The sequence below is a fragment of the Pan paniscus genome, chromosome 1, assembly GCF_029289425.2.
Source record: "Pan paniscus chromosome 1, NHGRI_mPanPan1-v2.0_pri, whole genome shotgun sequence".
In the NCBI taxonomy this organism is placed as follows: domain Eukaryota; kingdom Metazoa; phylum Chordata; class Mammalia; order Primates; family Hominidae; genus Pan; species Pan paniscus.
The window spans coordinates 184,030,782-184,045,546 of NC_073249.2; the positions used below are offsets into that span (position 1 = coordinate 184,030,782).

A 14,765-nucleotide genomic window follows, 5' to 3' on the forward strand; every position below is an offset into this window, starting at 1 on the left:
TCTGTCCTCACAGAACTTATAATCAGAGAACTTATAAACAGAAGCAAAACATAAATCATTTCTGGTTGTGCTAAATGCTGTGGAAAACAAAGCAGAATCAGAACCACTTTAATGTGAGAAGGGTTGGTATTTCTGATAGGGTAATCAGGGAAGTGGTATTTCAGCAGGGACCTAAAGGATGAGAAGACACAAACCTGCAAAGACCTTGGAGGCAATGCTCCAAGCAGATGAGACAGCAAATGTAAATGAGCAGCAATGAGCTTGGTGTGTGGGAAGAACAGCAAGGTCAGCAAAGCAGGAACATGCTGAGTCCTGAGAGTGGCAGATCACACAGAATCTAGGGAAGAAATGAGAAATTCTGGGATGTTTTTAACAGAAGTGTTGTGATCTGGCTTGTAGTTTGTTTGTTTGTTTGTTTTGAGATGGAGTCTCGCTCTGTCGCCCAGGCTGGAGTGCAGTGGCGTGATCTCCGCTCGCTGTAAGCTCCGCCTCCCGGGTTCACGCCATTCTCCTCCCTCAGCCTCCCGAGTAGCTGGGACTACAGGCACCCGCCACCACGCCCAGCTAATTTTTTGTATTTTTAGTAGAGATGGGGTTTCACTATGTTAGCCAGGATGGTCTCGATCTCCTGACCTCGTGATCCGCCCACTTCACCCTCCCAAAGTGCTGGGATTACAGGCGTGAGCCACCGTGCCTGGCCTTGTAGTTTTAAAAGATGCTGCTGACAGGCTCTGTGGAAGCAGGGAGGCAAGTTAGGAGATTACTGCATTGTCCAGGCTGAACATGTTGGTGGCTTGGACTAAGGGGGAAAGGGGTGAGGTGAAGAGAAGCAGTCACATTTGGGATACATTTTGAAGGCAGAGCTGGGACTTGCTGACTGGTATGGGGAGAACAAGAGAAATCAAGAATGACTTAGGTCATTCTTGTTGTGGCTGCCACAACAGTGTGAGACAGGTGCTGATGGAAAGAGAGAGGCCTGGTGGTGAAACAGGTTTTGGGGATGAACTCAAGAGTTTAGATTTGGACACGTTAAATTTGTAATGACTACAAGTCAAGTAGAGATATCAAATAAGGCTGTTGGACAAACAAGTGTGCATGAAACTTGGGGACTGATGAGGGCTGGAGATATGTATGCGAGTCAGCAGCGCGTGGACAGCATTTAAAGCCTGGGGAATGGATTAGACCACTTAGCAGAGATAAAGAGGAGGGGGCCATAGACTTGGCCTCAGAATGTAGATGTCAGGAAGAGGAGGAGCAGGACACAGAAAAGGTACAGTCAGTGAAGTAGAGAAAAGCAGTAGATGATAATATTACAAATCAAAATGAAGAAAAACGCTTTCAAGTACAGACTGCTCCACTGAATCAAATGCTGTTTAAGACTACAGAAATGAAATTTTTCCAGGCACATTGTAGCTCCTTCCTCCCAAGCTCCAGCTCCTTAAAGGAACGAATGAACCCTATCTTCTGATGGGGGTTCTATATCCAGGCTTTAATGCGAGAGATATGGGCTCAGTTGTTTATAAGTTGTATGACCTTAAATAAGTTACTTCTCTATACCTTGATATACATCCTCTACATACCTATCACTAAATGCTCAAGTGAACTACTCCAATAGTATCTCAAATAAACATCTTATTCTGCTTGAAGCCAGGAATTTGGGACTAGCCTGGGCAACATGGTGAGTCTTCATCTCTACAAAAAAAAAATGTTTAATTAGCTGGACATGTTGGTGTATACCTGTAGTCCTGGCTACTTGGGAGGTTAAGGCAGGAGGATTGCTTGAGCCCAGGAGTTCAAGGCTGCAGTGGGCTATGACTGAGCTACTGCTCTCCAGCCTGAGTAACACAGTGAGACTGTCTCAAAAAAACAAACAAACAAACAAAAAAACTTACTTTATCACTTTTGTGATTTAACTTCTTTATAGCTCTATACTGAGATCTTTTACAACTGTCTTAATTGGCCCAAACAGGATTAAGGTTATGGTCAGACTCAAACAGGACTGTGTCTGAATCTGACCTCTACCACTTCCCATCTGTATAACCACGGGCCAGTTTCAGAATCTCTGAGATATTCCTGCTCTGTAACATAAGAATACTATATACCTCATTGATGGTGGGTTATGTGAAGATTAAAAGAGATAATGGATACACTTAGCAGAATAAAGGCTCATAAGACAGTAGTTATCATCTTTGTATCTGTAACACTAATACTCTTCATGTTTGTGGACTGATAACTTGAGAAAGTAAGATACAAGCCAGCTCTCCTTTCCTCCTTCCAGAGCAGTAGGGTGGAGAAAGGGAGCTACAGTCAGCTGTTACTCACACCCAGTAACTTGGTAAGGGCCAACAAGGTAGATTATCAATATCACAGAGTATCACTGATTATTCTGGAAAATAACAGGGATATCCTCCTCCTCCTGAAAATTTTGTTGAGGGGATCCCCACTATTCAATGCAGACACTCAAGCCAGAAATTCAAGCATCATCTAAGAGTCTTTCCTCTAATCCCTCTGACATTTTATTAACAAGATGGCAATCGATTGTACTTTCAATGTGCCATGCTTCATCAAATGTAAGATGCTATGTTATGATTCTTTTTTTTTTTTGAGATGGAGTCTTGCTCTGTTGCCCAAGTTGGAGTGCAGTGGCGCAATCTCGGCTCACTGCAAGCTTCGCCTCCCAGGTTCATGCCATTCTCCTGCCTCAGCCTCCCGAGTAGCTGGGATTACAGGCGCCCGCCACCACGCCCGGCTAATTTTTTGTATTTTTAGTAGAGACAGGATTTCACTATGTTAGCCAGAATGGTCTCGATCTCCTGACCTCGTGATCCGCCCGCCTCAGCCACCCAAAGTGCTGGGATTACAGGCGTGAGCCACTGCGCCCAGCTTGTTATGATTCTTTTATGTAGCTCTAAGAAAGAAAAAATGCCACTTAAACTGTGACATGCCACTGACTTTTAGAAGTGTCCAAGTTTGACAGACACCAAAATGTGGGGGGGGGGGGGAAGTACACCTTGTAATTGGTGAAATACAGGCCCTCTCATTCTACTACTGCTTAATTCAGACTCCCATCATCCCTTGCCTTGATTAGGGATGGAAGCTCCTGTCTTCCCTCTACCCAACCTCTGCTGCCAATATTACCAGCCTCCCCAAATCCTTCCATTAGTTCTTCTCTCATAGTCCCCAGTCCATATTCTCCTGTTTAACTGGCTGCGATTCCCCAAATGTCGTGTCAATTCTGGTCAATGTCCCTTCCATGTTATTTTTTGTCTGGAATGTTTTTTCCTCCCCGTCTTCAACTATCTCCTAGCTTTTAAACACAAGGATTTTCTAGCCAGGACATATCTCACTCCACCCCTCCTCATTGCCAGGACTGCTTTGGTTGATATGGCTTAAATGGTTGTCACTTTCTTCATTCACAAATAAACTTCATCCAAAAATGAACCGTACCCCAACCCCCAAAAGACAAACTTCCTATGAAAGGGCAATTGGAGCCTCCAGAAAGTTCTAACTTGTATGGTTTTCAACACCAAGCAGGCATCAGCTCCTCCAAGTGTCTTCCCAAATTCTCCAAGCTCAGTAAGGAACCCCTCCCCGGAGCTCCATAGTATTCCATGCGTACCTCTATCACACCCCTTCTTACAGCATCTTGTAATTGTTAACTTGTTTCCTTCCCTACTATACTGTGAGCTCCCTGGAAATTGTGATTTCTTATTCAGCTCCATTATTCACCAGAACCTGGAACCTAGAAGGCACTTAACACTAATGAAATTATCAGGTGAACAGATGGTGGGTAAATGAAAAGTGATTACTATATATAATCACTGGGTCCTAGTTTCCCATTCTGAGGTGCCCCAAATCACCTCACATTGCCACTAGCCCTTCCCAAGTGTGGTAACTGGCTTAACCAGGAAAGAGCAATGACACCCCTTGGTGGTCAGTGCAGGGAGTACATCTTACTGAACAGAAGGCAGTTTCTCCCTTTTCAATCACTACTCTCCCACTCTTTAGGTTAGGAAATGTCAAGAGTGAGGGAGATTTGGCATTTTCAAATGGTCAAGCTGATGACTGCATGCAGAATGGATTGGAGAGGGGATAGAGGGGGAAGCAGGGATGCCAGCTGGGAGGCTGTCTTGTCAGAGTTGACAGTCAAGTGCAGATCTGTGACTCTGACACCATCACACTTAACCACTTTGTAATATTGCCTTTTTTACCTAGAATTTTCCTTTCTTCTTCTCAACTGAGCACTGTGGCAGATAGATTCTAGGATCTGTTCAATGATTCAATGATGTCTGCCTTCTGGTATACATGCCTTTGTATAACTCCCTCCCTTGAATATGGGCTAGCCTAGTGACTTGCTTCCAACCAACAGATTACGGCAAAGGTGATGAAATGTCACTTCTGTGATCAGACTACATGAGACTGTAACTTCCATCTGGCTAGCAGACTCTAATCCTTGTTTACTTTGCTTAAGAAAGCTGCCATGTTATAGAGGCTCGTGTGGCAAGGAAGTGAGGGCAACCTCCAGCCAACAGTCAGCTAGTGGAACCCCTGAAGCCAGCAACCCTTGCGGAATTGATATTCTGCCAACAGGCCAGGTATGGTGGCTCAAACGCCAGCACTGTGGGAGGCTGAGGCAGGTGGATCATGAGGTCAAGAGATAGAGACCCTCCTGGCCAACATGGTGAAACCCTGTCTCTACTAAAAATAAAAAAATTAGCTGGGCATGGTGGCGTGTGCCTGTAATCTCAGCTACTGAGGAGGCTGAGGCAGGAGAATCACTTGAACCAGGAGGCGGAGGTTGCGGTAAGCTGAGATTGAGCCACTGTACTCAGGCCTGGCAACACAGCGAGACTCTGTCTCAAAAAAAAAGAAAGGAAAGAAAAGAAATTCTGCTAACAATTTAAGTGAGCTTGGAAGCAGATCCTTCCCCACTCAGGCCTTCAGATAAGAACAGCCCTGACCAATAACTTGATTTCAGCCTTCCAGGGTTTCAGAGAAACTGTGAAGCAGAGGACCCAATGAAATGGTGCCTGAACTCCTACCCTGTAAGCTCTGAAATAAATAGGTGTTGCTTTAAACTATTAAGTTTGCAGTAATTTGTTTATCTGTAACTAATAAAGCACCTATTCAAAATGTGTCATCATCATGCAGGTCAGAACCTTCTGAAAACCTGGGAAACTTTCTGTAGTCAGAATCTACTACTGTACCACTAATGTCTCTTCCATCCGGCTCTGCAGCACCTGAGCAAAAGACCTCTGCAGCTGAGTCCAAAGAGCATTCCCATGTGAACCGAGCAACCAAGTATCATCGGAGTGAGTTTGTTAGATTCTAGCCCCATCCTGTGCTAGGCCTTAGGTAGACCTCTTACAGCTCACAAGAAATGCAGTTTATGAGGAAAGACCATGAATCGGGGGGCGGCCCGGGGAGGGTATTACCAAACAGATCAGCATCAGGAACATCATTCCCAGAGAGAAATTTGGCCAATTGTCAGTTCAAGTACACATCTCTCCCTCCTTTTACAGCATATTGCAATAGATTATAGCCATGCGAAATAATCCATAAACTTAGCTAATTCCACCAAACAGATAGGAAAGAAGGTAGAGTCCTACAAGAGCCTAGTCAGAATAAGAACTACAGTAATTTTGCCAAAACCCTGTTAAGTTCTTGAATAATTCTGGTCAAAATGGATTTCAATCTGAGTTAACTCACAGTCAACAATTTGGCTGTTTTTCTTGCTTCTCACTCTACTGCCTTACTCTCTTCCACAGTGTTAAGTAGCCATTTAAATGGGTTTGTTCTGCTGCAGGTGGCTGAGCCTGGGATTTCCAACTTGGGAGACTACACAGTGGATTCTATAATGATTAGTGGCAGCATCCAATGTCTCTTCCAAGTCTAAAATTTGTGAGTTTCAAAGTTGACTCTCCCCAAACCTGGCCTTTGCTGCCTCAGATTCTGTCACTCTAGCAAGGCAGAGAGAGCAAAAGGGGCAAGACAAACCTCATCAACAGCACAGAAATCCCAGAATCACACACTCTCTGGTCCAGCCAAGCCAAGTGTTTTTTTTGTTGTTGTTGTTGTTTTTTAAATCACCCTCCATTACTCAACATTCTCGTTCCCAGATGAATTTTAAACTGGAGTTGCACCAACTGTGAGACAGCCTCAACCCCAATGTTAAATACTACCAGTTATATATATATATATATACATATATATATATATATATATATGACTGAAAACAGTTCTCTCTGGAAAACGATCCACCAACCTTTTTATGGGAAGAAGGTCTTCTCTAACAATTTAACTTAAGGGAAGAAGTGATGGAGAGGAAGAAGGAAAGTACACTGGCCAATACTCTGAAACTGACTGACTTGGGTATCTGTGGTCCAAAGAGGATCCCGAAAGACAGTGACTCTGTCTCAATGATTATTCCCATCCCAATTAAAAGTCATAATGACAGCATTTACATTCACACAGGGTCTCTTTCCAAGAAGTTTGTGATTCACCTACATGTCTTCAATTCTCAAGGCAACAGTGGGGGCAACAAGGAGGTTGACAGCCAGGTCCTGTGAGAGCTGTTTGTCAGAGCCCACTCTCAGTGAGTCAGTCCCTGGAAGTTGGGTTCAGTGCATGGAGGCAGGGCCACTGACTGGCTTAGCAACGTGTCCATCATGCTGATTTTAGCATCTTGCTTCTCAATGTCCTCATATGGAGTCCAGGACAAGTCATGCTGTAGTTTGTAGGCACCAAGGAAGTCATGTGGACAACTTGTCCCCCATTCCTAGAGAAGGCAAAGGAGGCAGTTCCCATCAGCGTGGGTTGTAAACAAACTGAGCTCATTTCCTAATCATGCCACAATCTCTTTTTTGGCTTTTCACTTCATACTAGTCAGAACAACCTTTGGAAAGCAGTTACCTTACACATCAGATCCCTCCCTTAATGAAGAAAATGAGTGAAATAATTTAAGCACAGGTATATTTTTTAGAGTCATGTCCGGGCTCACATCACCCCCAATTTTCTAAGAAACCATATACCAATCCACATGTCTACATTTTCACACATATACCAAGAATTTCTCAGAGGCTGGAGTAGATTTTTGGGCAAACAATGTATGTTCTTACCTTTGGAGAAATGATGGAAAAATACTGCTGACCACTCTCCCGTTTATAGAGATAGTAAATGTTGCCAGGTTTTTTCACTATATTACAAGCTACATGGTGCAGGTTGGCATCTCTGTGAGCATCTTCCAGTACCTATGAATCACAGATAGGTAACAAATTAGGTATTGGAGATAACAGGCACCCACATTTGGTGATCATCCCAATTAAAATTTGGAAACCATTCAGTGCTTAGGATCTTGCTCCCCCATAGCAATGAATCACTTCTGAGATCCAGATTATTCTGAAGAAACAAAAATTAGACTATGCTGCTATGCTGTAAAAATGCCTTTAGAAAAATTATATTTCAAGCCAGGCACAGTGATTCATGCCTGTAATCCTAGCACTTTGGAAGGCCATGGCAGGTGGATCACTTGAGTTCAGGAGACCAGCTTGGGCAACATGGCAAAACCCTGTCTCTACTAAAAATACAAAAAATTAGCCAGGTGTGGTGGCATATGCCTGTACTCCCAACTACTTGGGAGGCTGAGGCTAGAGGATCACTTGAGCCCAGGGGGCAGAGGTTGCAGTGAGCTGAGACTACACCACTGCAGTCCAGCCTGTGTGATACAGTGATACCCTATCTCAAAAAAAAAGATATTTCAAAATGTTGAGCATTAATGACCCTGGGTAATTTTTAAGCTTCTTTCCTATTTTTCTGTGCTAAGTACATTTCTTTTATAAATGAAAACATATTCCCCTGTTAAATGCTTTACCTCATGAAACCTTCTCCTGGAAAAAACAAAACAAGGGAGGCTGAGGCAGGCAGATCACCTGAGGTCAGGAGTTCAAGACAGGCCTGGCCAACATGGCAAAACCCCATCTCTACTAAAAATACAAAAGTTAGCAGGGTGTGGTGGCGGGCACCTGTAATCCCAGCTACTTGGGAGGCTGAGACAGGAGAATCGCTTGAACCCGGGAGGCAGAGGCTGCAGTGAGCTGAGACCATGCCACTGCACTCCAGCCTGGGCAACAAGAGCAAATCTCTGTCTCAAAAACAAACAAACAGACAAACAAAAACTTATACTTAACCTCTTAAGCTTATTCCTTCTATTTTACTCAACACCTCTACATTTCTAGGAGGTATTAAAGACATAAAAAGTCACAATGATTATAAACAAGTTCAGCCAATCCTGAGAACTAAATAAAGAAAATGAAAGCCTGTCTAACAGTCATTCCTTACCTTCCTGGCTTGTTCTTGCAAATGTTGGATTTGCTCAGCTATGACTGTCAGCTTGTTGGTGGCATTTGCTCGGATGAATTCATCAGCCTACAGGTGAGAAAAAACTAAACTGTGAGTTGAAGGAGGAAAAGACTTCTATGATGTTCTTATCTTGATCCCAGGGTTATGTTAATATTTTGCTTCTGCCTAAAATATTTTTCCCATTCTCACCACTGCCCCATAGCCTCCCACTCATCCGAGGCCCCACTCAGATAGCACTGTCATGAGAAGGCCACCCTGACATGACTCCACGCCACAGAGTTAAGTGCTCTCTTCTATTTCCCATAGCTTTCCACCCCTTCGCTATGAACTGCAGTTACACTGAACTTCTTTGGTTCTCCAGCATGCCTTCTCTCTTTCTCTCTCTCTCTCTCTCTCCTGCTACCAAATATACTGAATATATCCTCTCCTCCAACCAATCCATTTTTCCTCCTGCTCTTTACCTAACAAACACCACACATTTCTCAGGTCTCCATTTTCTCATGTTTAAACACTTGTGAAATCAGGGATGGATTTTAAATAATTAAAAGACACTTGTGATCTGGCCCTTATCATCTGCTAAGGTAGAAATCTAGATACACATAGAAAGTATTCGGGTTTTTCTGTGTGACCCCCACACCCCCAGAACTGAGAAAGTATGCGTTAATCTGACCATTTCCTCAGTTATTTACATCACAACTACTTAAATTTTAACTTATATGTGCATTTCTAATTATTACTTAAAATGTATTTTAAAAGACTGCATTATGATGTGGACCTGAAACAAAGTTATAAGGTACACACAAGACTACCTGTCATGTGCCACAAAGTGCAACTGAAGGCAATGGACATTTTTTTTTTTTCAGACAGTTTTCGTTCTTATTGTCCAGGCTGCAGTGCAATGGCGCAATCTCGGCTCACTGCAACTTCTGCCTCCTGGAGTCAAGTAATTCTCTAAGCTCAGCCTCCTGAGTAGCTGGGATTACAGGTGCCCGCCACCATGCCCAGCTAATTTTTGTATTTTTAGTAGAGGCAGGGTTTCACCATGTTGTCCAGGCTGGTCTCGAACTTCTGACCTCAGGTGATCCGCCCACCTCGGCCTCCCAAAGGTCTAAGATGACAGGCGTGAGCCACTGAGCCCAGCCAGGACATTTCTTAAAATAGATCAAATTCTCAAAGCTAGGAGAGACTAATGTGACAAATTCATGTGCTGGGAAGGATTACCACTCAGGCAATAGAAATCTGTCAAAAACTTCCACCTTACTTGTAAGAAAAGCTGATTATACACAATTAAGGTAAAGAAATGAGGAGATTAAACTAGAACCTGAACTAAGAAATATTAAAGAGAATTTGCTGGTTAGTTGAGGAGTCTTAAGGCAAAGTTCAGGTATAAACCAGTGTTATGAGTGAACAGAAACCACACAAGTAAACTGAGTCATTTATCTGTCCCACAGATGTATATTAGGCAGCTACTATGTGTCAGACACCACACTAGGCACTGGGTGTACTGGCAAACAGGAAAGAGAAGTCCCTGCCTTTGTCAAGATGGCAAGTCAAGTCTAATACCGTTCAACAGAAATATGAGGCAAGTTGCATATAAAATTTTAAATTTTCTGGTAGCCACGTTAATAGTAAATTAATTCTAACAATACTTTTTTTTTTTTTTGAGGCAGAGTCTCGCTCTGTCACAGAGGCTGGAATGCAGTGGTGCAGAGGCTCACTGCAACCTCCGCCTCCCGGGTTCAAGCAAATCTCGCACCTCAGCCTCCTGAGTAGCTAGGACCACAGGCATGCGTCACCATGCCCCGCTAATTTTTGTATTTTTAGTAGAGATAGGGTTTTGCCATGTTTGCCAGGCTGGCCTCGAACTCCTGGCCTCAAGTGATACGCCTGCCTCAGCCTCCCAAAGTACTGGGATTACAGGCATGAGCCACCGTGCTCAGCTAATACATTTTACTTTATCTAATATATCAAAAACATTTTCATTTTAACATGTAATCACTATTTGTAAGTTGTTAATGAAATATTTTGCATTTTTTGTTTGTTTTTGTTTCTTTTTTTGGTCCTTCTCAGTCTAATCCATATTTTGCATTTGATATTAAGCCTTCAAAATATAGTGTTTATTTTGTACTCACAGCACATCTCAATTTGGATGCTAAATTTTCATCAGAAATACTTCATCTGTATTTAAACTTAATAAAATTTATATGTGAAAAAGTTGATTCACATACTCAAATTGTTCCAATATACTTGAGTTCCAATAATTGAAGTAATTATCAGGTTTTTAAAATTCAAATTAATTAAAATCAAATAAAATACAAAATTTGGTTCCTCAGCCACACTAACAACGTAACACAAGTGCTTAACAGACATAATGTTGCTAGTGGCTACCTAAAGCACAGCTCCAGTGAGTAATAGATACCAAAAAGTAAAGATGATTAAAGCTAATATTATATGTACTCATAACAATGCACTGTTATGAAGGAAATAACCACAATTATGTCGTAGAAGCAGGTTAAAGATAACAAATGAGTTAAGTAAAAAAGCTACTTCATTTTTATGAAGTTTAATAATAGGGAGTGGTGGGGAATTGGAAAGTATATGTAGCCTAGAGGTATTTGAATTCCATTTAATAATACTGTCATTTGGATGGGGTAGGGTACGGTCTTCTTCAGACAAGAAGGCCTCACTAAGGATATAACATTTGACTTGGGTCTAAATGAAAGGAGAGGACCGACCATGAAAAAAGCTGGAAAAAAAAAGTTTGCAGGCATTTGAGGCCAGTGCAGCTGAAGAGTAGTTAGTGATGGGCAATGTGTAGAACAGGGTTTAAAAAGAGAGCAGAGACCAGATTGTGCAGTCTTGTAGCCCATGGTAAAAGAATTTGCATTTTGTTCCAAGAATGAAAGCGCAGGTGTGGTGGCTCACACCTGTAATCCCAGCACTTTGGGAGGCCGTAGCGGATGGATCACCTGAGGTGGGGAGTTTGAGACCAGCCTGACCAACATGGAGAAACCCTGTCTACTAAAAATACAAAATTAGCCAGGCATGGCAGCACATGTCTATAATCCCAGCTACTTGGGAGGCTGAGGCAGGAGAATTGCTTGAACTCGGTAGGCAGAGGTTGCTGTGAGCCAAGATGGCGCCATTGCACTCCAGCCTGGGCAACAAGAGTGAAACTCCATCTCAAAAAAAAAAAAAAGAAAGAAAGAAAGAGGGAGCCATATATGGCCAAGGAGAGAGTAGGTATTTCTAGAGCTAAGGTAGTTCCAGATTAGGGGTGGCCTTATAATAACCCTCCCTTTTCTTAAGGTGTTAGCAATAAATCTCATAAACAAAATTTGAATTTATATTTTGAAGAGTTAATATAAAATGCAAAATATGGATTAGTCTGAGGTCCAAAAAAGGAAAAAAGAAACAAACAAAAAAAAATGCAAAATATTTCACGAACAACTTAAAAACAAAAGAGCCTCATAAAAAAGAAAGGAAGGGAAGAGTACCTACAACTACTAAGCACTAACCCTGGCCTCAACTACTCTGAGGCCCTTTACATTCATCTCATTTACTTCTCACAACACCTTTATGAAGCTGGAGATGATAACCTCACTTTCTCATTTTAGCAATTAAGACTCACAGACATGAGGCAACCTGTCCAAGGTTTCACAGATAATAAACAGCAAAGGATCTGAACACAGGTCAGATTCCAAAATTCATGCCTTAATACCAGGCCTCCTGAGCTTTCTGAACACACACCAATACCTGGGTCAGTCCTGCTAAAAAAGTACTTTTTTTTTTGAGACGGAGTCTTACTTTGTCACCCAGGTTGGAGTGAAGTGGCACAATCTCCACTCACTGCAACATCTGCCTCCCAGGTTCAAGTGATTCTCCGGCCTCAGCCTCATGAGTAGCTGGAATTACGGGCGTCTGCCACCATGCCCGGCTAATTTTTTGTATTTTTAGTAGAGACAGGGTTTCACTATGTTGGCCAGGCTGGTCTTGAATTCCTGATCTCATGATCCACCCGCCTTGGCCTCCCAAAGTGCTCGGATTACAAGCGTGAGCCACCGCACCCAGCCCGCCACCATTTTTTTTTCTTTTTAGACTTGCTCTGTCACCCAGGCTGGAGTGCAGTGGTGTGATCTCAGCTCACTGCAACCTCTGCCTCCCAGGTTCAAGCAGTTCTCCCGCCTCAGCCTCCAGAGTAGCTTCGGACTACAGGCATACACCACCATGCCCGGCTAATTTTTTGTATTTTAGTAGAGACAGGGTTTCACATGTTGCCCAGGCTGGTCTCCAACTCCTGAGCTCAGGCAATCCTCCTGCCTTAGCCTCCCAAAGTGCTAAGATTACAGGCGTGAGCCACCACACCCAGCCTCATTTTTTTTTTTTTTAAGAGTCTCACTCTGTCACCAATTCTGGAGTGCAGTGGTGCGATCTCGGCTCACTGCAACCTCTGTCTCCTGGGCTCAAGCGATTCTCATGCCTCAGCCTCCCGGGTAGCTGAGACTACAGGCATGAGCCACCACACCTTTTAGTAGAGACGGGGTTTCACCATGTTGGCCAGACTGGTCTCGAACTCCTGACTTCAAATGATCCACCCACCTTGGCCTCCCAAAGTGCTGGGATTACAAGTGTGAGCCACGGCACCTGGCCAAAAAGTACATTTTAGATAGTTAATATGTGTGATTCAATTTGTTTGTCTCTAAAGTTTTTTTTTTCTTCAGCTTCTCAAATAGATTGTATTGGGGAAACAGAGGCAGCATAATAATGCATCCTCTGTATTTCATAAGATTATAGGATGAAAGACAAAAACTGTGTTCTTTCTTCCATCTGTTCAGGCCATCGTAATAAACATGATAGTCATTCAATAGCACATGAATATGTTGTGTGCACAAGATTCTGTCCCTACCAACCTCCCTCCCAATAAGAGTAATCTGATTAACTAGATGCATATTCTCTTAATAAATAAAAGTTGCACTTTGCTCCCCAGCTCTTCAAAAAGAAGAAAGCCAAGTTTTGAATTAAAGGAGCTTTCCAGCGTATCTGAATTTTTCTTAATTAAAAAAAAAAAAAGGATTCGAAGGATTTCTAGGATCATTGAAAAAAAAAAAGAGATGTGAGGGAATTTGAGCACATTAAATAATTTTGAGCAAAGCAAAGACCCTGGAACATAATCAAGGCCAAATCTGATAGTGTATACAGGGATAAGGGGCCATGATAATCTTTAAAACAGCAGGACCCTCCATCTGTGGACACTGAAGAGGGTGTACAACTGGAAGTCTTGATAAGAGATAAGAAGGAATCTGGTTTTTCATTGAATAATGACAAAACTTTAGATCTTGGAGCTCTCCTACTTCAAATCTTTCACTTCACAGATAAAATAGTTGAGGTCCAAAGAGAAGTAATCTGCCTTTAGTCGCACTGCAAGTTAGTATCAAAAGTGGGATTAATACTCATGTGTCCAAACTTCCAGTGTTTTTTCCATTATTTCACATTTCCTCCTTATTTGACTTATTTTGGCCATCCATATATAAACACTGGGCTTGGGAATACTGTGTTTAATGAGGACTAAACTTGGAGTCCTTGCCCTGCTAGAAGATGTTTAAACTCTCAGGTAACAAAGATCTTATGGGAAGCAGCTTAAAATAAGCGGACCTTGAAACTTCCCGAAGAACTTTTCTTTGTGTCAAATGGGAAGAATAACTCTGTACTGCCTACCTCACAAGGCTGTCCTAAAGTGCAAATGAAATAATGAACACTAAAGTGTTGTGTAAACCTTCCCACGAAGGAAGATTATGGGCACTCAAGTTGCAGTTAGAGGAACCTTTGATCCCAGAAGGTCATTCGAATCAGGCCACCGACTCACAATGACAGTCGGCTTTACTCGTCTGTAAAATGGAGACAAGAGCAAATGCCACCCCCACCATAGGTGGTAGCGAGGTCTGAGCCGAAAGACGCAGAGCACGACGTGAACGAAGATGGTTATTCGCTGCCCCAGCCGCGCCTCCTCACCTTCTGCACCTGCTCTGCGAGCGCCACGAGGTCTAAGGGGTCCCCGGCCCGGTGGGTGTGGTAGGGGCTCACCAGGGCCAGGCCGCCGGGGGTCGGGGTGAGCTCCACCAGGGCTCCTGCGACACACACCCAGGAACACAAGCCGTGAGCTCCCGCCGTCGGCCTCCCGCGGAGCCCCGAGACCGGCTGCCTCGCGGGGGCTGACTTCCCCCTGCTGACTCCCGCCCCGCATACCTCCCTGGCCTGCAGCTGGCGGCGCTCCTTGCCTTTCAAGGACCCCCTCGGTCCGCCCCGGCGTGGCGGCGTCCTCCATGACAGCGCCTTGTCCTCCCCACTCCCTGGGCTGTGCGAGTCGGAAGAGCCTGCGCATAAAGGCGCGTGGGCGGAGCTTCCGTCTT

General features: G+C 43.5%; 1 protein-coding gene across 2 annotated transcripts in view; it reads right to left on the minus strand.

Annotated features, from left to right (window-relative positions):
* The window catches only part of C1H1orf50 (chromosome 1 C1orf50 homolog), a 25,255-nt gene extending 10,503 nt beyond the window's left edge, over positions 1 to 14,752 (minus strand). Inside the window, exons 1-6 of one of the 2 annotated variants that reach the window (XM_055094470.1) lie at positions 14,602 to 14,752; positions 14,368 to 14,483; positions 8,338 to 8,424; positions 7,119 to 7,250; positions 6,508 to 6,778; positions 3 to 337 (exon numbers count right to left, since the gene is read on the minus strand). In XM_055094470.1, the coding sequence (XP_054950445.1) occupies positions 6,593 to 6,778; positions 7,119 to 7,250; positions 8,338 to 8,424; positions 14,368 to 14,483; positions 14,602 to 14,737 (657 nt within the window). In that variant the 5' untranslated portion in view covers positions 14,738 to 14,752 and the 3' untranslated portion in view covers positions 3 to 337; positions 6,508 to 6,592. Of the gene's footprint in view, positions 1 to 2; positions 338 to 6,507; positions 6,779 to 7,118; positions 7,251 to 8,337; positions 8,425 to 14,367; positions 14,484 to 14,601 lie in introns of those variants that run through there. The other variant, XM_057299182.1, reaches the window with a different exon arrangement.
* Positions 14,753 to 14,765: the final 13 nt, after the last annotated feature.